This window comes from Podarcis liolepis, assembly GCF_965112155.1.
Source record: "Podarcis liolepis genome assembly, chromosome: 2".
NCBI classification, from domain to species: domain Eukaryota; kingdom Metazoa; phylum Chordata; class Lepidosauria; order Squamata; family Lacertidae; genus Podarcis; species Podarcis liolepis.
In genome coordinates this window covers 97506893-97527961 of record NC_139555.1, presented here as the reverse complement: position 1 = coordinate 97527961, position 21069 = coordinate 97506893, and the positions used below count along the sequence as shown (strand labels likewise).

Genomic DNA, 21069 nt, shown 5'->3' with positions numbered 1-21069 from the left:
ACCATGATGGTCATCTAAGTCCAACCTTCTGCAATGCAGAACACCCTAGAATAATCTGGATATAGTAGATATGGTCTGCACATAAAGAGCTGCAGGTTCCACAGCCCGACTTTTTTTTCTCTTGCTGCCTCTTATTGCTTGGATCCCAGAATACCTGTGTACTGACCCCTCTCTTAGTTCATTCACATGTCTTCAAAATACACCTTTTTCCCACAAAGTCTTTGGCGCATTCCCCTAGTTCCCATGCCTTAACATAGTTAGGAACCCTTTGGCCAAGCATAAACACATGCAACTTAAACAAGCACATGTATTGCTCCTGCCTGCTTCCTTCCTTGTTTCACATTTTGGACTAAAAGCTCCCCAGGATCAGGAATCTCTTGCACGGTGCCATGCAAACAAGAAGGATAACAATAATGTTGAAGTATCCAAGCGGAAATATCAGGCAGTCGGAGATATGGAACAGGGAGAGAGGAAGACCTGCAAAGTATAAGGACAGGTCCCTGAAGACAACAGAGGAAGGGAAGGGAAATGAAGGCAGCGACAAACAGACAATCACACACTTGCTTCACAGATTTAGCCTTCGCTGCAGCATGGAAAAAGCAGGGGAGCCAACCGCGAGTCTTCCAGATACTGGGAGTACAACTCCGACCAGCCCCACCCCAGCCAGCATAGCCAATGATCAGGGATGATCGCCCAAAATGTGGAGGACAGAGGAAGGGGTTGTGCTGAAAAGCCTGCAAAGGCAGCCCCAGACCTTCAGGCTGCAAGGGAAAAGAAGTCATTTGGAGAAAAGTGCCGGAGAAAAGTGTCTTTCATTTGGGCCACTGGACTATAAAGAGCGGAGCTCAATGGGATTTGCTCCCAGGTCAATATGCACAGCTAGATCCATGCCCGATAGGATCGCATTGAGCTAAACCCTCGCCCCATCTTCCATCCGCCCGGTTCTCTCTCCAGAGATGGAATTTGCAGAGAGGCGGCACCTGCACTCAAGAAAGGAGGGAAGAAAGCCACACTCACAAAAAAGGGGGTGGGATGGGGAGAGAGAAACCAGAAACTCTTATGTCTGCTGCCTGCAGAAAACTCCAAACCGACGCGAGGAGACTGCGCGCCAAGGAGCCCCGTCCTCGTTGCACCTCCAGCCCCGGAGACGCCCCGAAGCGAAGCCAGGCGCGGCGCGGCGTGGCGCGCTCTCCGACCCAGGCCTGCGCGCCGCCTCGCAGCTTGTGCCTCTCGGGAGTCGGTGCCAAAGCCGCCGCCGCCGCCGCTCCTGTGTGGAGCTCCCCTCCACCGGCGCCGAAGGGGGAGCGCGAAGCGACGGCGGCCAGCCGAGGAGGGAGGGAAGGAAGGAAGGAGGGGCCACCACAAGGCGCAGGCTCGGCCCTCCGGAAACCCAGCGGCTTGGCGCCAGGCCCGGAGCGCGCCGCCGCCTGCGCCACCTTTTGGAGACGACCAAGGCGAGAAGAGCCAGGTGGGGACTAGAGGCGCATTTCGCGGACAGCCTGGGAAGCGAAGGGAGCAGACTAGCGAGGGTGCTACAGTTCCCGGGTGCCCAGAGCACCCACCTGACACATCCACCACTGAATTGGTCGCAGGGGGCGGGAAAGCAGCCGCTTTCGGCTCGGGAAAGGGGTCCTCCCGGCTCAAGGCGCACGCGCGCTATGCCGGCTAGGCGCGCCTGGCATCGAGATTCAGGGCAATATATATTCAAAGCCATATACATATACATATAGCCTTGAATCTATTATCTCGATGCCTTTTAGACGTGCTCAGTCAAACCTTTACCCGGCTGAGGGCCTTTCCAGGTGTTCTAGAGATCTCCAGGTCTAGATCTCTTCAACCAAAGTTAATGCCACACAAAGTCCTCAGCTACACAGCTGCCAAGAAAACGTTTTAAATGTGTTGTAAAGTGCAATGCTGTACCCAAATGTGACACGGGAGGGCGAGAGCGAGCTATGCAAAATTCAATGTCTTTTTCAAAACTTCTTTTAAAAAGCGTTTTTAAAAAATGTGTGTGTAAAGGTAAAGGGGACCCCTGACCATTAGGTCCAGTCGTGGCCGACTGGGGTTTCGGCACTCATGTTGCTTTATTGGCCAAGGGAGCCGGCATACAGCTTCCAGGTCATGTGGCCAACATGACTAAGCCACTTCTGGCAAACAAGACAGAACACGGAAACGCCATTTACCTTCCCGCCAGAGCGGTACCTATTTATCTACTTGGACTGACATGCTTTCGAACTGCTAGGTTGGCAGGAGCAGGGACCGAGCAACGGGAGCTCACCCCGTCGCGGGGATTTGAACTGCCGACCTTCTGATCGGCAAGTCCTAGGCCAGGGGTCTGCAACCCGCGGCTCCGGAGCCGCATGTGGCTCTTTTACACCTTTACCGTGGCTCCGGGGCGGATACTAGCGAGGGGAGGAGGCGCATTGTGTGCCCCGACACTCCCCACTGTGGTGGGCGCTGTACTGGTTGTGACGTCGCATGGGGGCAGTGCGTGCGTTAGTCACGCACCGTCCCGACGTCACCTTCCCGCCCGCCCGCCCGCTACATTGTAAGGGGCATGTACGCTGGTCACTGTTTTGAAGGGGAGTGAAGAACACACACACACACACAAAAGGTAACTTGTTAATTTAACGTTTATTTCTATGACAGGGGTCTGCAACCTTTAAGACAAAAAGAGCCACTTGGACCCGTTTCCAAAGAAAAAAAACATGGGAGCCGCAAAACTCCTCATTATAAAAATAACTTTTATGTCACTTTTTTATTATTTCTTTGTTTGACCCCTCAGAATTACTCCTCCTCATAGAAATAAACGTTAAATTAACAAGTTACCTTTTTTTTGTGTGTGTGTTCTTCACTCCCCTTCAAAACAGTGACCAGCGTACATGCCCCTTACAATGTAGCGGGCAGGCGGGAAGGTGACGTCGGAAACGGGTCCAAGTGGCTCTTTTTGTCTTAAAGGTTGCAGACCCCTGTCCTAGGCTCTGTGGTTTAACCCACAGCGCCACCCGCGTCATGTCTGTGTAGATTCCACCAAAGTAGGGTCTTCGTGTCTTTCCTTCGCCTCAAGTCGAAACTTATGTCACCTTTGGGAGTTTCACTGAACTGTTGCTTCTGAGAAGGCTGATACAAAAAAGAGGGAAGGAGATGAAAGAAAGAAGTTATTGGTGTAGGACATCGAGTCTATTAGCCCATTGCATTTGGGGGTCTTGAAACAAGCCTTTTTGCAAATTAAAGCATTGGCTTCATAGAATTGTAGAGTTGGGAGGGATCCTAAGGATCATTTAGTCCAACCCCTTGCGATGCAGGAATATGCAGCTGTCCTGTAAGGGGACCAAACCTGCAACCTTGGTGTTATCAGCACCGTGCTTGCTTGTACCAGTAATTTTAACAGCACCACAGTACTGGGAAACAGAGAAGTGATAGCTGTAAAATGAGACAATCAAACACAGTGTGATTCAAAGTGGTGTACTAGAACCTGGGGAACTAGAGTTAAAATATTTATTTTACAGTTATGTTCATTAACATAATGGGCATTATTTCTAAACACATTTTAAAAATTGTAGTGATGCTGAGTCATAAAGGTTCACTTATAATTATGGCTCCCTTTGTACCAAAAGCAAAAAAAATTCTCTTCAAAATGCATATAGAAAATTCTTGGTGGCAAAGCCTGTTGACAAGGCTTTCAGCATATTGCTGTTTCTGCAAGCACAGGAAAACTCTCTTTTCCTTCCAATGCTAGGAAGTGAAACCAGTCCAAACACATTGTTCTCTTTCCTCAAAGTCTTGAACCCATTTCCTTGTTTCTGCTTCAGCTAAACACTATAATCTTCAAACTAAAATTGCACCGTAGGAAGTTTGTGATCTTTCAAAACAGGATTCTGGTGTTTTGCAACTACATTAAGAATGTAGTACAACTGTAATTGTTTACTACAGTTTTCCTAATCTTAAAAATGCATTTCAAAAATGTAAATGTCATCTGATGTTTCACAGGAAGTGCTATATTGTAGTAGCAAAGCAATCACTTGTGCTCCTGCTTGCAGTTTTTTAAACAAGGTAAAATAACTGCAAAAGCCTATTAACGATATATGTTGGGAGATCCATGCACTTCTGAGAGTGAATGAAGTGAAGTCTGTTTGTTTTTAAGAGTATACGGCTTTCATTGCTTTTATGTGCCTTTAAGACCCTCCACCCGATTGCATGCAATACAACATTAGGGGCTATAGCTCAGTTGTAGAGCATGCACTTTGCATGCACCTTGTCCCATGTTCAATCCCTGGCACCGCCAGGAATATCAGGGAAAGACCTGAGATCTCCTTCCTGTGAGTGTAGGTCCAGGGTCCCCAACCATTTTGGTCTAGAGTAGTGGTTCCCAAATAGAAGAGGAGGAGGAGTTTGGATTTGATATCCCGCTTTATCACTACCCGAAGGAGTCTCAAAGCGGCTAACAGTCTCCTTTCCCTTCCTCCCCCACAACAAACACCCTGTGAGGTGAGTGGGGCTGAGAGACTTCAAAGAAGTGTGACTAGCCCAAGGTCACCCAGCAGCTGCATGTGGAGGAGCGGAGACGCGAGTCTGTCGCACTTAACCACTACACCACACTGGTGTAGGGGTCTGCAGAATGTACCCAGAGGGTCCACAGCTCCATCCCTTGCCTCCTCAACTAATTTTTGTCATTTTTGTACAAATTTTATGGTCTATGTTAGTGCTGTGTTATTTTTAATATATTGACCAAAATCGGTTTTGAAATCACACCGCGATAATGGTATTGACCCAGCAATATATCACTCCTCATGCGGGGGGTGAGGATGAAGCAGGGCAGCCAATTTCATGGCACCTCCGATATTGAACGATGATCTCAACGGATAACGCTGCAGATCTGAGCTGTCTTCCCTCACTGTGAGGGAGACCAGGGCAGCCGATAGCGAGGCGCTGCCTTCCCCTCATGCTGAAAGAGAACAGGGCAGCTGATTGCCCTCACTTCCGGCAACTCCTGCAGCCAAGCTGGCACCAAACATATTTCTTTGCTTTCCTTTGGATCACATCAGCAAGACGGGTGGGGTGAGGTGGGTCTTCTTGTTGTCTGGGCACCTCCATACATACTGCTCAGGTTTGCAGCCCCGGGAAATCACTTTGGTGCTGCTAACATGGTGGTTTCACTTCACTCCCGGAGGTGCACTCCATTGTCTCTCAAGACAGGCAGATGCCAACAAGGTCTGGCTCTAATATGGGCAAACCTGTGTTCATGTATTACATCACATCCTCACCGCTGGGTGACGCCTTTGGCAAATTGGCTTGCAAGGCGTTGAACTCACTTTACGTTTTGCTACTGCTTCTTTGTTTGGAAGCTGTTATTATCAACATCTCAACCACCAGGATGCATTTTTGTATTTAAGAAAAATATAAAACACTGGTAACTCAAATACTTTACTCAGGCCAAGAGTCAAACATATTTAAATTATTTACATTACATTAACAGCTTAACTCCCGTGACATTATTCATCTACATACTTTATTTAAACTACTTTACAGCCCTTTATAAAAATGTAACAATTCTTAAGAGGGCAAACCATATTAACACAGCTGAAATGAAGATTTCGGCACCGTTCTTCCAATTATTAACTAGAGATCTTAACTTACTCCCACAAAGTATTAAGAGGGCCTAGCAATGCATTGAGAAACCAAAGTCTCCTTCTGCAGTCCACTAGGGAATTATCTCTCGCAGTATTGCTTTCCACACCAACATTGTGAAGCCCAGTGCTCTCACTTGCATGAATACAGTCACACACGTCTGCTTAGAGAGTTTTTGCACGTCGGCAGATTAGGGAGGGAGAATATACAGGTGCGCTTCCAGAAGTCCTGAGCAAACAAATGTCCAGTGTCTGGTTGCTTTTGAAAACTGCATATGAGTTTCAAGAGTTTGAGAGCCTAAATTTCACAGACCTCACTTGCAAAAAGTATTTTTTCCCCACTTTCCAATTGTCATCCGTTGGTAAATTGATAAATGGCTGCAAAGGAACAAGGAAGTCTGTAGGTTTTATGGTGGAACATGGGCTACATAACCAATACTTGTATTAAACATGAAGAGGCAGCATGTGGGTAAGGGGTCTAAAAGATGCAAAATTTTGGGTGCAAGATCCCAGTGCAAACACCTAAGTTCTAGTCAGGGGTTGTATTCTCCAGTTCAAATGCAGAGATAATTTATTCCAAATATAAATTATGAAAGTAGCATGCACTTAAGTTTCTCGGGTCTTAAATTGAGTTTTCAGGAGAATTCCAATTTGTATTTTGCATTGGCTTTAAGTACTAATATGCAGTGCCTTCTTGGAAAATAACACTTGCTAAGTTCTGCTGTCAGCAGCCATCATTTGCTTGTTTTGTGTAAGTATCAACTGTTATGCAAACCTCTTTTTGAATCAAAGAATTCTCCCACTAGACTGTAGTTTAGTCTCTTATCAGGAAGATTATTGCATGCTTTAAATATCCATCATTAGATTAAAGTGATACAATCCTCCTGATAATGTAGCAGTTCAGAATATAGGTGAGGAACTGTTTCATTGAATGTTCTGCCAAGTAACAAAAAAAGAAATCCTGCACACAGAAAATTAGTGAATCAGGAAGAATCCTAATATGTCAGGGAAAAGCCTACAGTAGTAGCTCTCTCCCTTACACACTAGCTTTCCTCAGGCAGACCAACAGTATAAGACTCCCATTTCCTATTACATGGTGGTATGATCTCAGGAGGTTATATATAGCACATGATTTCCAAATAGACATGGACCAAAGGTAAGCAATTAAGGGTAAGTGGTTGATACAGTGTCAAAGTATCAAATAAAATCTTAGAATTTCCACGCACCTTATGCTTGATGAAAGCTCTGTAGATAATTGGTTCAGGAAAAATATGTTTTGTATACCAACATGACAGGATGCGTAAATTTTATCAATTTATCAGACTAAAAATTTCATGTAAATTCAGCTATGAAAATTTCAATTCCTGTGAGGAAACCTTTTTAAATCCTAAATAAATGCAGCAATGCCACATTTATCCCTAAACATTTAAACAGCTTAAGGTCAGTTTAACAGAAATGGCCCTTTATAGCTGTCATACAAAGTATGACTTTAAGAAAGCACAATAATGCAAAGGTCCTCCTATGAATGTGGACGATACCAGGGAGTTTTCTGTCTCGCTTAGGCTAAATAGTTGGGAAGGCAACTCAAGATGCTATTCCTTTTTTTTATGTTCTGTCAAACACCTTCTAAAGATAGTTTCTAAACTACTGGAGTTCATTTGAAACATCTGGAACAAGTTTATTCACTTTTGAAAATAAAGTGCACTCACACACATGGTGAGAATTAGGCTATGACAGGAAGAGGTGGAACCATTTGAACATGTAAACTTTTAAACACCATGCTCCTTTCCATCCCCCAGAGTACTACTGATTTTTAGGCAAATGTTGCTTCTTTTCTCTTGCTACAGTTAAAAGCCATTAAAGCTGCTAGGCAGCTCACTTCTATGTGGCAGTGGATTATGCTTTGGAATGCAGCCAAACATTTAAGAAACAGTAGAATTGTTATCTATTGTATAGGAGGGAGCTTGGTTGCTATTACAATACAATACTGATTTTGGGACTTTAAATGTCACCCTGTATTGTTGGCTGCAAAGGCAGTTATCTGGCTTTGTGGGCACCAGTACCCTGGTTAGGGCACTACAGTATAAATCCAAATATTAATTGGTGGTTGTTGTTGTTTTAAAAAAAGTCTTAAAAGGCATTCTAAGCCTTGTGTTTCAGGGTTTCAGGTAGCAATTATTTGCTATTGGTATTTATATTCTAAAAATCAATATATTTTTTCCGCCACATATTAATTTTGATAGAAATGAATCAGCATTAGGATATCCATGAAAAACTGTCAGTGAAATTATTCAGCTACATCCCCGTGAGGCAACTGCAATTAAAAAGCTCCTGCTGCTGAATGATCAGCATTATGCAAACTAATTTGCAACTTACTATATTGACAACAAGATGGTCTGCCTTTTAATTAACATTCAGCTATGGATATAAAAATTTAAATATTAACAAATAATTTAATTGCTGACAGTTGGCCATCACAAAAGCATAACATTCTTGCCAACGTACGAACCCTCTACAGTATAATCATCCTATAGTACAAATTCTTTACAACTCATCTGCATTTACATAAACATTTCTACAGTTTAATGCAACGTCGTTTGCAAGCTGCAGCATCAGCAATAATTAACTATGCCTTTGTTTTAGAAGTTCATCAATCTGAGTCTTGTACATATTTTTCACATCTTCAAGGTCCAACCTCAGTTCTTCTGCTTCCTCTGCTTTCTCACCATACATCTGGAGAATGGTATTGTACCTCTGATCCAAATCCTGAAACAACACAGCCCAATAGTTGATGACTTGCTCTCCCCATTTACAAAAGAGCTGTTAAGACACCTTTTAGAATGTCAAGATAAAATATACTAAAAGAAAAGTCAATTCTCTGAATTCCAATCTTTATGTAGCCAAAACAATACCAACCACACACAATTACTGCATTTATTCGCCGCTTCACAAACACACAAAAAAGTCTCAAGGCAACTTTCAACAACATAAAATACAGAAACAGCTAAAATCAGTTTTAGCAAGAAGCAAAATAAAGCAAACAAAATTTATTGAAGTGTTCATTCACCTGCTCCCCTAAGTTCATCCAGCAGTACTATCAAAGTCCAGCCCACTAAAAGATGAGCACCACAAAAGAGGCAAGAATCATACAAGGGTATGATCCAAAATTAACCACCCAAAACCTGGTAAAACAGGATAGTCCAAAGCTGTTAATGACGACACCAGGAAGAGCATTCTGCAGATGGGAAGCCACGAAAAAGGCCAATTCATGCATTGCCACCCTCCTTCATAGAAGGCACATAGAGAAGGGCCTCAAAAGATCATTGCGGGGTATTTGGGTCCTGAGTCACATAAGCCTTTTTAGGTCAAAATCTAATATGTGCAAAGTTGCATGTCCCATTAAGGACCCTAGAAACTGCATTTTGCATTAGCTGCAGGTTCCTAACCTGGTTTACTTAGAAGTAACTCTTGTAGTGTTCAGTGAAAATTATCCATTAGTGAGTATGTTTAGGAATGCAAGCACTGCTTTTCGCTGTCCTTTGTAATAAAGCATTTCACTTTACACGTACAGCAGGGACATATTTACAGAGGCCGCGGAATACATTTCAGATATCATCGTAGAAACAAGCTACCTACCCTTAGCTGTGCACGTAGCTTGGGAATCTCCTTCACTTTTTCTTCTAAGTCGTCATTTTGATTTGTCAGCTTTACCAGCTCTTCTGCCATTACTGACCGAGATCTTTCAAGGTTTCCGATTTCCAGCTAAGGTAACAAACATTTGACAGTTAAAATTCTACCAAGTTACTAATTCTGTTTCCATTAAAAGTAACCAGGAGTGTTAAGCTTGCAAGCTTATGTCCCATATTACGAGTATTCTGGTATTCACAGGAATAATGCATGGAAGTGGTGTTTCCAGCTACCCCACCCCTTGCCCTTGAAAGCCTTATAAGAAGCTGCTGCAGAAGAGGGACTGTGAGCAACATCATGGAACAGATGTTTCTAGGGCTAAGGTAAAACTGTGAAGCTCACTGGTTATTTTTGCCATTGGTTGCTGCATGTTGCTTTATTTTATACTATTGTGTATTTTTTGTGTTATTATTCTTGCCCTTGTTTTGTTACGTTGTTATGAAATGGTTGCTATGTTGCTATTTTGCTACGTTATTGTGAAACTGGTTTTGTAGTGTTTGTTTGAAACGCACCCCCGTTTCTTTGTTGTCAGCCACTTTGAGCATGAAGTATAAAATAAAATAAATAAATATTTGTTTAAATAAATAAATAAAATGAAGGGATTCAGGTAAACCATTCCTACAAAGCAAAACCGACACAAGGTTTCAAATTATAACTGTGGCATATACATTTATTGTGTGCCTACAATAAATTACGAAGTTCCATCTCTTGTTCTGACGTAGCATCAATACACAAGCATTTGGATTCAGAGGACAAAATAAGAGAATTGAAACTCTGCTGCTCCCTCTGCTAACTAGAAGGTATTACAGCAGCTCGTGAGCCTGAAAAATGGAAGAACTTAAGAACACCTATCATGGTAGCTAACTGCTTACAGTAGTTACTTCCTACAAATTACTGCAGTACAGTGGTGCCTCGCAAGACAAAAAGAATCTGTTCTGTGATTCTCTTCGTCTAGCGGTTTTTTCATCTTGCGAAGCAAGCCAATTGACGGATTAGCGGATTAGCGCTATTAGCGGCTTATCTGCTGATCGGATCAGCTGATAAGCGGCTTAGCGGCTTAGAAAAAGGGGGTGGAAAGGAGAGAAAAAAACCGCAGGAACTCGCAAGGCATTGTCGTCTTGCGAAGCAAGCCCATAGGAAATTCGTTTTGCGAAGCACCTCCAAAACGGAAAACTCTTTCGTCTAGCGAGTTTTCTGTCTTGTGAGGCATTCGTCTTGCGGGGCACCACTGTGTTATAGCAGATGGAGAGAAATACTGCACTGTATCTTTCTCACCGCGCCACATGTTGAAACTGCCCACTAAAATGTTTCTATAATTTGTTCAACAGCGATCAAAGTGTCTGTGTTCACACAAGACTTTTCCGGGCTCCTCTCATCCTGTTGCTAGCCCTGGTATGCCCCCAATTTTTTGGGAGGTTGGGGAACCCTCTAGAATTTGCTCTGGGGGGATCCCCCAATGGACTGACAATACTGGATGTATTAGGCCGAAGACTGAACTCTGGCAAAACAAGCCCATAAAAATGAACTGATCACATCTGTCTATCAAGTATGTACATCACACATATGGAACACCTATTCCTACTTATGTTTAGACACACAGGTCAACAAAGGTTACCTGTAGGTGAGAAATCTCGCCCTCTCGCAATTTTAATTGTGACTGCAGGTTTTCAATAATGCTTGATCCTGCTCCCATTCTCATTGCATCGTATAGATTGTTCCCACTTGTAGACGCTGAACCAAAGGAATGATCATGTTGGTCATCCTGCAATAAAAATTGTGATACACCCATGGAATTGAATACTTAACAGCATGCAAATTATTATTTTGTACCTAAAGAATGATACGACTTTCAAGATTGACACTAGAATGTTAACTTTTTTATGTTTAAACAGCGCTTGCAAAAACAAGTGAAGACAGCCAGTTTGGTATGGTGGATTAAGAAGTGGATTCGAAACCCTGCTCAGCCATGAAGTTCATGTGATAACCCCTGGCCATTCAATATCTAGCATCCTAATCACCATCACAGGGTTGCTGTGAGGACTGAACTGTTTGGAAAGCATTTCATGTATATATTTAAAAAATGGTCTTTGCAATTTTTTCCTGCAAATATATATATATTTAGTGGTTTGTAGAAGTAATGTTCCAGAAAGAAAATACCACATTTAAATAATTTCATCTTCTGATATTGATAAAAGGCTATACCCAAGACCTGTCAGTTAAGCTCTCATCAGATTTCATCCAAGGTGGAATTTCTTCTTGAGAGCCAAAACGTACCACATAGGCAAAGAGAAGCAAGTTAATTTCCTAAGGTAAAGGTAAAGGTAAAGGGACCCCTGACCATGAGGTCCAGGTGTGACCGACTCTGGGGTTGCGGCACTCATCTCTCTTTATTGGCCAAGGGAGCCAGCGTACAGCTTCCGAGTCATGTGGCCAGCATGACTAAGCCGGTTCTGGCGAACCATAGCAGCGCATGGAAACGCCCTTTAGCTTCCCGCCGGAGCAGTACCTATTTATCTACTTGCACTTTGACGTGCTTTCGAACTGCTAGGTTGGCAGGAGCAGGGACCGAGCAACGGGAGCTCACCCCATCATGGGGATTTGAACCGCTGACCTTCTGATCGGCAAGTCCTAGGCTCTGTGGTTTAACCCACAGCGCCACCCGCGTCCCATAGTTAATTTCCTAATTACCAGCAAATATAAAATATTTAACCTTCTATGTGTTGCCCTACAGCATCACATGAACTGGTGAAACTACTTCAAACTACCTGCTCTCATTTTAGCGTGAGGTATTGCTGGATTCAAGAAAACAATTAAGACAGCACAATGATATTAATAAAAAAAGACACTGAAGGAGCAAATAAAGGTCAAATGATACATGGAACAATACCTGGGATACAAAGGATGCCTGGAGACCTGCCATATCAACCCCACTTATTGAGCTTGAGCGTGACAGAGTTGGAGTGCTTGAGACAGTTTCCATTGTTGATGAAGTGTATAATTTACGCTCCTAAGAGAAAATGTACAATACCCAAAGAGAAGAGCAATATTAGTGCAAATAATTTACCTACTTTGAAATACTTGCTAAGATGATGACGAAAACATGACAAACACAAGATCTCCTGTTAGGCAATTCACTTGCAACGTCAATAAATTAAGCAACAAAATGGACTTGATAGCACTGCTTACTCTGCCCCTTCAGCTTCCAAAGTCACATTATCTACAGAAATTGCTGATTATTTGAAGCAAAGTAACTTCATTTAGTAATCACACAGAGCAGAATGAAACCCTAATGTCATGTTAGCATCGGACACACTGCTGATGAAAGAGCAGCATGCTTGCTATTTTTTGTCAGTGTAGGAATTTACATTGTATATGTAACATAAAGACTTCTTCAGTATCCTCAAGTGAAGTACAAACAAATGGAGCATCCCCAAAGGTGTCCAAGAGCGAACTAAAATGAGGGAATATTCTCAGGATTGAAGGCCAGTGGGAAACCCAAGGGAAAGAGAAGGTTCAGGGCAGAAGAAGAAGAAGAGTTTGGATTTGATATCCCACTTTATCACTCCCCTTAAGGAGTCTCAAAGCGGCTAACATTCTCCTTTCCCTTCCTCCCCCACAACAAACACTCTGTGAGGTGAGTGAGGTTGAGAGACTTCAGAGAAGTGTGACTAGTCCAAGGTCACCCAGCAGCTGCAGGTGGAGGAGCGGGGACGCGAACCTGGTTCACCAGATTACGAGTCCACTGCTCTTAACCACTACACCACACTGGCTCTCAGTGTGACTTAAGGGCAGTGTGACTTAAGGTCCCAGAAGGAAGTATAAAGCCCACAAAATAAGAGGTTGTGGCCCACTGTCATGACAATTTCTATTGTGAACCACCCTGGGATCTTTGGGTGCAGGGTGGTATACAAATAATAACAACAACAGTTGTGTTGTTATTACAGACAACTAAACCAGAATTTATATTGTATATAGTGCATGGCACTATCAAGAGTGGAACACAGAAATGAAGATCCCAGAAAGCTACCATCTTGCCTGACAACTGCTTTGTGTGCTCATTTAAGGCTTGCTTCGTCTCCAAGAACTATGGAAAGTGGTTAACATGAACAAGCACCTTTTCTCTTGCAGTTTCTTGTACAAAAATTGCTTTCTTCTTTTCCTGCTCAACTTTCATTTTCTCCATTTCCAGCTGAGTAGCTAACAGCGTCTTCAGAAAACAAAAAAAGATGTAGTTATTCACTGAGAAATCTTATTTGCGAAAGCAATGTTATTATCAAAGAATATATCAAAACCTTTTCTTTCTTTGCTTCTCCAACAGTTTTCACATACTCTTCTTTAAGGTTTTCCAGCTCAACTTCATACCTGCGCCAAGAGCAAGAAAACACATGTACAATCTCAGTAAATAGGAGGAGGGATCTTATTATAAACATACTGTTTTTGTACTTCTACTATTTTCATTATATAGCTTTGTTTGTACTAATTTCAATTAAAAAAAACTTGAATAAATGAAATGAAAATAAATATGAAATGAAAATAAAATAAAATGTAATAAATGCACTGAAGTAGCATGAGAGATTTACTACAGTGGAACCTCAGTTCCCGAACTCCTCTGTTCTCATATGTTTTGGTTCTCGAACACCAAAAACCCGGAAGTAAATGCTTCCATTTTCAAACATTTTTCGGAACCCAAACATGCAACACAGCTTCCACTGAGTGCAAGAAGCTCTTGTAACCAATGGGAAGCCGCGCCTCGGTTTTTGAACGTTTTGGAAACCGAATGGGCTTTTGGAATGGATTTCGTTCAAATACCGAGATATCACTGTATTGTATCTGGCAGTCAAGATTATATAGAACTTGCAAAATGGAAAACAGGCCAATCTGGCTGCGGCTAATGGCAGCTGCAAATGCAAGAACATCTGGCAAGCCACAGGTTTCTCATGCCTGCAGTATACGTTGTCACTTTTTCTGCTTTCTAAGGCATTAGGAAAAATGCTCCCAATAGAATGCATGTGTCCTGAAAGCATCTGAGACGCTAAGAAAACAATATTACTGAGCGGCCATACAAGTGGCACAAAAAATAGAATAAACTATAGAGTTAAAGAAGTCTTAAATTTTTAAAGCAGCATTGTTCATTACACCCCACCTAGCTATTTCAACCATGTTGTACGCTTTCAGAGAAATTGTTGTAAACTTTAGAAGCAATTTACCGATTGTTTTCATTTTCTAGTTTCTTAAGCCTGGCTTTCTCTGTCTCGAGCTGTGCTTGAAGGCGGGTATTTTCTTGCCTTAGGAGGCTATTTTGGGACTCAGTGGAAGAAAGCTGGATTTTATTGGCAAGAAGTTCCTCTGTAGCAGCGCGTTCTCTTTCAGCCTGTGCTGCCAAGGCAGTCTGAGATTCCCCTAACAGTAAGAGAACATTACTAGTTAGAATTTACAAATTTATGGAGGAGAGGGGTATCAGTGGATACTAGCCATGATGGATGGCTATGCTCTGCCTCCAGAGCTGGAGACAGCAATGCTTCCGAATACTAGTTGCTAGAAACCACAGGAGGGTGCTCATGTTCTGCTTGCTGCTTTCCCACAGGCTTCTGGTTGGCCATTGTGAGAATGCTGGACTAGACAGGTCATCAGTCTGATCCATCAGGCTCTTCTTGTGTTCTTAGGAGGGGAGTGTAGCCTCTGGTAACTTTATGACCTCTTCCCCAAAGCTATTATCACATTAAATGCATGTATATATCGAACATGGCTCTTAGGTATGTCACATGCAAAGGACTATGGATTTAAGGCAGAGATGGTTCCCTTTAGACACTGGCTGGAAATGCAGGGAGTGAGAATACAGCCTAAGTATGGCTTCACGTCCAGCAAAAACACACCACTTCCTTCCCACCCACCCTCTTCCAAGGCGAAACCGTCTCACTTCTCTTTTTTCTCCCACTTTTCGGACGTATTGTAACTGTTCTCAATATATAACCTTTCTGTTGCTCCTTCAGCACGGTCCTCACCCCAGGCTTTTCACACCGTGCCCTCATCCAGCCAGCCTTCCCTCGAGAGGGTGACTCTTTGCAGCTGGCTAGATCACTGCCTAGGTTGTTTTCCCATTCTAAGGAAGGTCGAGGAGGGGGTGAGGAATAAACTGAGCCAGATTCAGATACAGACTGCACAGGAGATCAATGGTACCCAGTCAGGCTAGTTTTCCACCTACTTGGGTTGGGAGCAGAAGAAGCTGTAACCAGAGAAGCAAAATCAGAACCACATGGAACTGTGCTTTAGTGTTTTCTGGTCACACATAGGCTTCTGTGGATCCCTGCCAAATCGTTAAGACGCACCATCAGAACACATATTCCAGATACATGCCTGTATCTCCTATTCTCTCTCTCTGTGTGTGCCTGCATAATCATGAGTTCCCATTCATTTCCATTAATTTTGTGCTATGCATGGAAGTTCTTGAGACTCATCCCCTCCCCCGCAAAAAATCCCACTGACCAACAACTTTTGCCTTACCAAGCCTATCAGAGAGATTCTTCTCTAACTTCTCCCATGACAAGGTCTGTGCTCCCAAGGTTGCTTGCAGGTTTTCTATCTGCCGGAGCAGGGGCCTTGTAGCAGATGTAACACTTTGACTCAGCTCCTGGTTGCGAGTCTCTGCTTCCTGAAGTCTCTGAAATTATAAATTGGGTAAGCACTACTTTAAGCCCTAAAATACCATGAACAGAACCATCTGAAGCTTTATCCCTATTCAGGCAAATACAGTATTGTGCCATGTCCTCCGTTTACTGAAAGGTTTTCGTTAATGTACTGCAAAAAAAAAGTTAGCAAGTAAGCAGCACGGTATTACAGACAGCAGCAGCTTTAAACAGTATACCATGTGCTGTGCCACAAATCATTTAACCGCACAATGAAAAGTTGGATTTTGCTGCTCAGCTACAATATACAATTGACCATCTACCTATTTTGCACAATTACTTCTCCTAGTTATTAGAAGGAGCAAGGCGTTATCTATGGGACTGAGCCCCACCTGCTGGCCACTGGCAAGACTATCAAGCCTCTGCACAAGTCCAAGCCATGGAAATATTTGTTGCTTTGCTAAATACAGTAGTCACACACTGCTTGTTATTGAAACTGGAAATCCAAGAGGTCCAAACTGATTGATAAATCTTGAATGTTCAGTACAGCATGCCTGTTTCTAACTCTCTGCCCAAATTAAAAGTAGCCATGTGCTCCCTTTTAAAATTTCCTGTCATGGATCACTGGAAGGAGCATCAATAGTCAACCGTTCGTGAATTAGAAAACAATTTTTTCCTAGCATTTGTAAGAGGCAAAAAAAGACAGATCTCAGAGAACAATCTGCCAGAGTACCTGCTGAAGTTCACTAATTTCCTGGCGCAAATAATCCTCCTTTCTAGCCGTTTGTTGTTCTGCACGTTGCAGGGCCACTCTCAAGTCTGTCACCTGCAACACAGGGATACAAATACGGTATGCCGAATTGAATATGCAGATCTAACACTCCACTGGCGTTTTATCATGCATCGACACCAGTTGGCACCTCCTATAATTCTGACTATCACACCCAGAACACCATTAGGTTGCTTAAGGAGTTATCATCATTACTTTACCACTATGCTGTAGCAGCAGCACAAAGAGCAAGTGCATCCTCTTTCAAATACTTCAAATCTAGTGCCTTAGTAATGATAAATGAGAAGTAAAGCTAATACCCTTTTAATTTCCCCCCTTAAGATTTGCAGCCTTTCAATGGCTTTCTATGTAATTTTAAAGCATGTCCCTCTGCTTCATTCATTCCTACTTGTAATTATGCCAAGTACATGTTAAATTAGATTCTTCTGGGAATCACTTATAATGTGGTTTTCAGGCTGCACTGCTATGACATGTAAGCATTACAACATATACAACTGGCAAAAGAAAAACACTTGCAAACTTTAGTTGTACCCAACACTGACCTGAATTGCTAAAGCCTCTTGTTGCTGGCGAGCCTCCTCTTGGGCCTTCTCTAGAGCTAAGCCCAGCTGCTCCTTCACTTTCAGTTCATGGCTTAATGCTGCTTCTTGAGCCTCACAGTCTTTCGCAGCATTGGCTCTGTGAAGATCTGCAAGTTCCCTGTGAAAATATGCACTTTAAACATAGGTATGCATTGAAATTGATGGACATGAGTAAGTCCATTCTTTTTAATAAGTCTACTCTTGAGTAAAACTTAGTTGAACGCCATCCTATGTTTATGTATTTTAAAATCCAACAGGAAAACAAAATGCACAATATTGCAAATACTGGGGAAACCTAAAAGAGAATGTTGTCTTCTAGGCACAATAAATATCTGCTCTTGTCCATTTTTATGGACATTGCCTTACTTGTATGCACTATCAAGAGCTGCCTGCACACTTCGGTTCTTCTCTTCCAGATCCTCAAGATCCGTCTGGAGTCTGGTAATATCCTTCTCTTGCCGTTCAACCACACTGCTTAGCTGCTTGATGCTCTCCCTGTGCTGCTTTTCAACTTCCTCTTTGCCATCCAGCACCTGTTACAATGAAAAGGCATCACAACCTATTGCTTAACTTCTCTTTACAGAGCTTTAAAAAAGCTAGACTAAGGAAAAATATAAGCAATGAAGGTAAATCATTCAGAAGCTTCACAGAAAGTTTTACAGAAAATATCATTACGCTAACAAAGAAGGTTAAACCTGATTGTGTGTCTCTGTGCCTTTACAGTCACTTTTTTTGGCATCTGAAATGGGCACACATTTGCAGTGACAGTGTTGAAGTTAGTGGACTTTGCTACCAAACTGCGCGCTGCAGTTAAGAATGGACGAATCAGTCTATTTCTGGTCCATGGGTTGTATTCAGTAGTGGCTTTGCAATAATACAAGAACCTCTGTTTGTGCAAGGCAGGACTCCTGTGTTTTGCTGACCGCTCTTACTCAGTGCAGCCTTCTGTGCACCCCAAAAGTGTCTTCTGAGGGTTGGGGGCCCTCTGGAACAGTGTGTGATATGACACAGAGGGCTGTAGTTAGTGAGAGGAAGATTGATGAAAATGGTGGCCCTGCCTTGCACTAGCAGTGGTGCTTTCACTAATGCAAAGCTAAAATTGGATACAGTCCCATGACATTTTCATGTGTGTTTATTGTCATAAGAACCTTGTTAGATCAGGCAAAAGGCCCATCTAGTTGGGAATTCTGTTCTCTCATTGGCCAAGCGGATGTCCATATGGAGCCCACTTCAGGCCTCGAGTGTGATAGCACTCACCTACTCATGACCTCAGCAACTGTTATTCAGATGCACGCTGCCTTAGCCATTGTAATTAGCAACCATTGTCAAAAAAGCTTCAACTAATGCAAAAATTCTGCCTCTTCATAGTACACATTCAACTGGTTCTATTTATTCATTAAAAAAAAAATTAAGCAGCCTTTCAGTTGAAGCTTCCAAGAATGCAAAGAAGGAAAATGAAACCACTGAATAACTAAAAGAGCAGATAGAAGGAGCAATAAAACCAGCAACAGCTATCAGTTTTCCTCCAGGCACAATTCAAGGGGGCTGGTTCTCACCCTTAAAGAGAGATTTCTTTATATACCCAATACTGCTTCTTCCCATGAGGGAAACATGGTAAACTATGCTCTATGGAACAGTCCCAACTCCATGTGCCCTCACTACATAAGCTGAATACATCTGCTGCAAGAAGCAGAGCTTTGACCACAAGGCTGTGGCAAGGCTTTCACAATAAGATTCAGATCTATTTTGCTCTTTGAGCACTATGGCTTTATATTTTACTAGGTTAAAAAAAAATCCTGTTGTAAGCCTGCTTGATTCTTAAGAGGCAGGTTACACATTTTAAAAAATAATAATAAGTGAATTGACACATAGATAAAAGGCATGCAAACTGTTCCAAGGCCATGTCTAAAAAGTTACCCAACCTGTTTCAAATGCTGTAACTCTTCTTCTAATTCCGTAATCTTTTTATTTTGCTTTGTATTTGTTTTTTCTCTTTCCTTTTCCTTTGCCCTTAGCTTCTTAATGATGTTAGAATTTTGCAACTGTTGTTTTGAAAGCTTTTCTCCTGGAAAGAAAGATAGATCTGGTGAACGGGGATAAATGCATATTTAACATAGGACTACGACTCTTCACATTCTGATTCTTTAACCTCCAATTATTTGGGCAAATGGGCTTTGAATGGGCATGTAAACTAACTTAATCACCAATGAAGACTATAATCATAAAAATGACCTAAAGCCATGTACATAATTTCCCTGGCATGTGAATTGGAATACATATAATCAGGTAAGACTAAAGACCCAAACCCTATGCATCAATCTTGAAGTACCGTATTTTTTGCACCATAACACTCACTTTTTTCCTCCTAGAAAGTAAGGGGAAATGTCTGTGCGTGTTATGCAGCGAATGTCTGCGGGTGGCGGGGGGGATCTGCTGCAGTCATGAGCAGAGGATCCATGGTTCCCCTTCCTTCCCTCCTCCGTGGTTACAAAGCATGGATCCACATGGATCCTCAGGATTTTTACATTGGGCTACTCCAAACTCACTGTCAGATCACATGTCTGTGGCCACAGCATGAACCACAAAAATCATATATCCACTATTTCATTTAGAATATTTTTTTTCTTGTTTTCCTCCTCTAAAAACTACGTGCGTGTTATGGTCTGGTGCGTGTTATAGAGCGAAAAATACGGTAACATATATTTATAAATTCAGGTAGGTAGCCGTGTTGGTCTGACGAAGCCGAAATATATAAAAAAAATAAAAAATTGTCCAGTAGCACCTTAGAGACCAAAATAAGTTTCTGAAGAAGTGTACATGCACACAAAAGCTTATACCAAGAACAAACCTAGTTGGTCTCTAAGGTGCTACTGAACAATTTTTTATTTTTATATATATATTCATAAGCGATACTAAAAGTTTTTATCCAAAGATTTGCAGGCATCTCTGTTTATTCCTTTGCCTAATAAACATTATGAGCAAAGAAAAATCCAACAGTATCCGCAGAGGTGTTTGCTGTCTAATCTGATAGTCAGAAAACACATTAAGAGCCCTAATGGATCAGATTTAAAGCCTATGTCCCCATTCTGTTTCACAGAAGCCAACTTGGAGCCTATGAAAATATAACAGGTGTAGTGTACCAAAGCTTGTGTAAAATAAAAATAAAAATGGGCAGGATCCAAAGCTACCACAAATGCTCTAAAGCACACATAAGCAGCATTCACACATCACGCTAAACCATGATTTACCTAGACATGAAGCCAGGAAGACTTTGGCATTCACTTCCGAGTTTCCCTGAATTCTAGCACATTATGTCATCCAGACCAGTGATTGTAACTTAACTCTATGGGTCATTTAAAGAAGTCATCTTCTTAAACCATGGTCTGAGTCTGGCTTGTTATGAAACTGAAACTAAACATTGCTGAAGTCCTCCCACCCACAAAGGAGGAGGGTAGGGGGAATGGCCTGCTGAACCAGAGGTTCACCGTTGCCCCTTCCTGGTCATGTTTGTCTCACTAGGCTAGGACAGCCTCAAGTGGGCAACGATACAGACTTGTTCTCTGAATATACGATTGAAGCTTGCTTCTCCTTTTAACATTACTCTTGTAGAAACAACATGATAGAAAAATTTAGTTGCAACTGAGCCTAGGGTTAACATTGTACAGTCGTACCTTGGTTCTCGAACGCCTTGTGACTCAAACGTTTTGGCTCCCAAACGCCACAAACCCGGAAGTGAGTGTTCCAGTTTGCGAACGTTTTTT

At 42.4% G+C, this 21069-nt stretch overlaps 2 protein-coding genes across 5 annotated transcripts in view; both read right to left on the bottom strand.

The window, feature by feature from the left end:
• EOGT (EGF domain specific O-linked N-acetylglucosamine transferase) overlaps positions 1–1380 on the bottom strand; it is a 29660-nt gene extending 28280 nt beyond the window's left edge. For 2 of the 4 annotated variants that reach the window (XR_014523067.1, XM_083492610.1), the window contains exon 1: positions 1018–1368. The gene's annotated coding sequence lies outside the window, so the exon portion shown is untranslated. Of the gene's footprint in view, positions 1–1017 lie in introns of all 4 variants that reach the window. The other 2 variants (XM_083492612.1, XM_083492611.1) reach the window with 2 other exon arrangements.
• Positions 1381–5411: 4031 nt separating this feature from the next.
• TMF1 (TATA element modulatory factor 1) overlaps positions 5412–21069 on the bottom strand; it is a 23987-nt gene continuing 8329 nt past the window's right edge. The window contains exons 4-16 of the mRNA XM_083490859.1: positions 20557–20609; positions 19231–19391; positions 17675–17841; positions 17270–17426; positions 16671–16763; positions 15816–15972; positions 14522–14714; positions 13607–13676; positions 13429–13521; positions 12202–12321; positions 10930–11076; positions 9264–9389; positions 5412–8393 (exon numbers count right to left, since the gene is read on the bottom strand). Of these exons, the coding sequence (XP_083346985.1) occupies positions 8250–8393; positions 9264–9389; positions 10930–11076; positions 12202–12321; positions 13429–13521; positions 13607–13676; positions 14522–14714; positions 15816–15972; positions 16671–16763; positions 17270–17426; positions 17675–17841; positions 19231–19391; positions 20557–20609 (1681 nt within the window). The 3' untranslated portion in view covers positions 5412–8249. The remainder of the gene's footprint in view (positions 8394–9263; positions 9390–10929; positions 11077–12201; positions 12322–13428; positions 13522–13606; positions 13677–14521; positions 14715–15815; positions 15973–16670; positions 16764–17269; positions 17427–17674; positions 17842–19230; positions 19392–20556; positions 20610–21069) is intronic.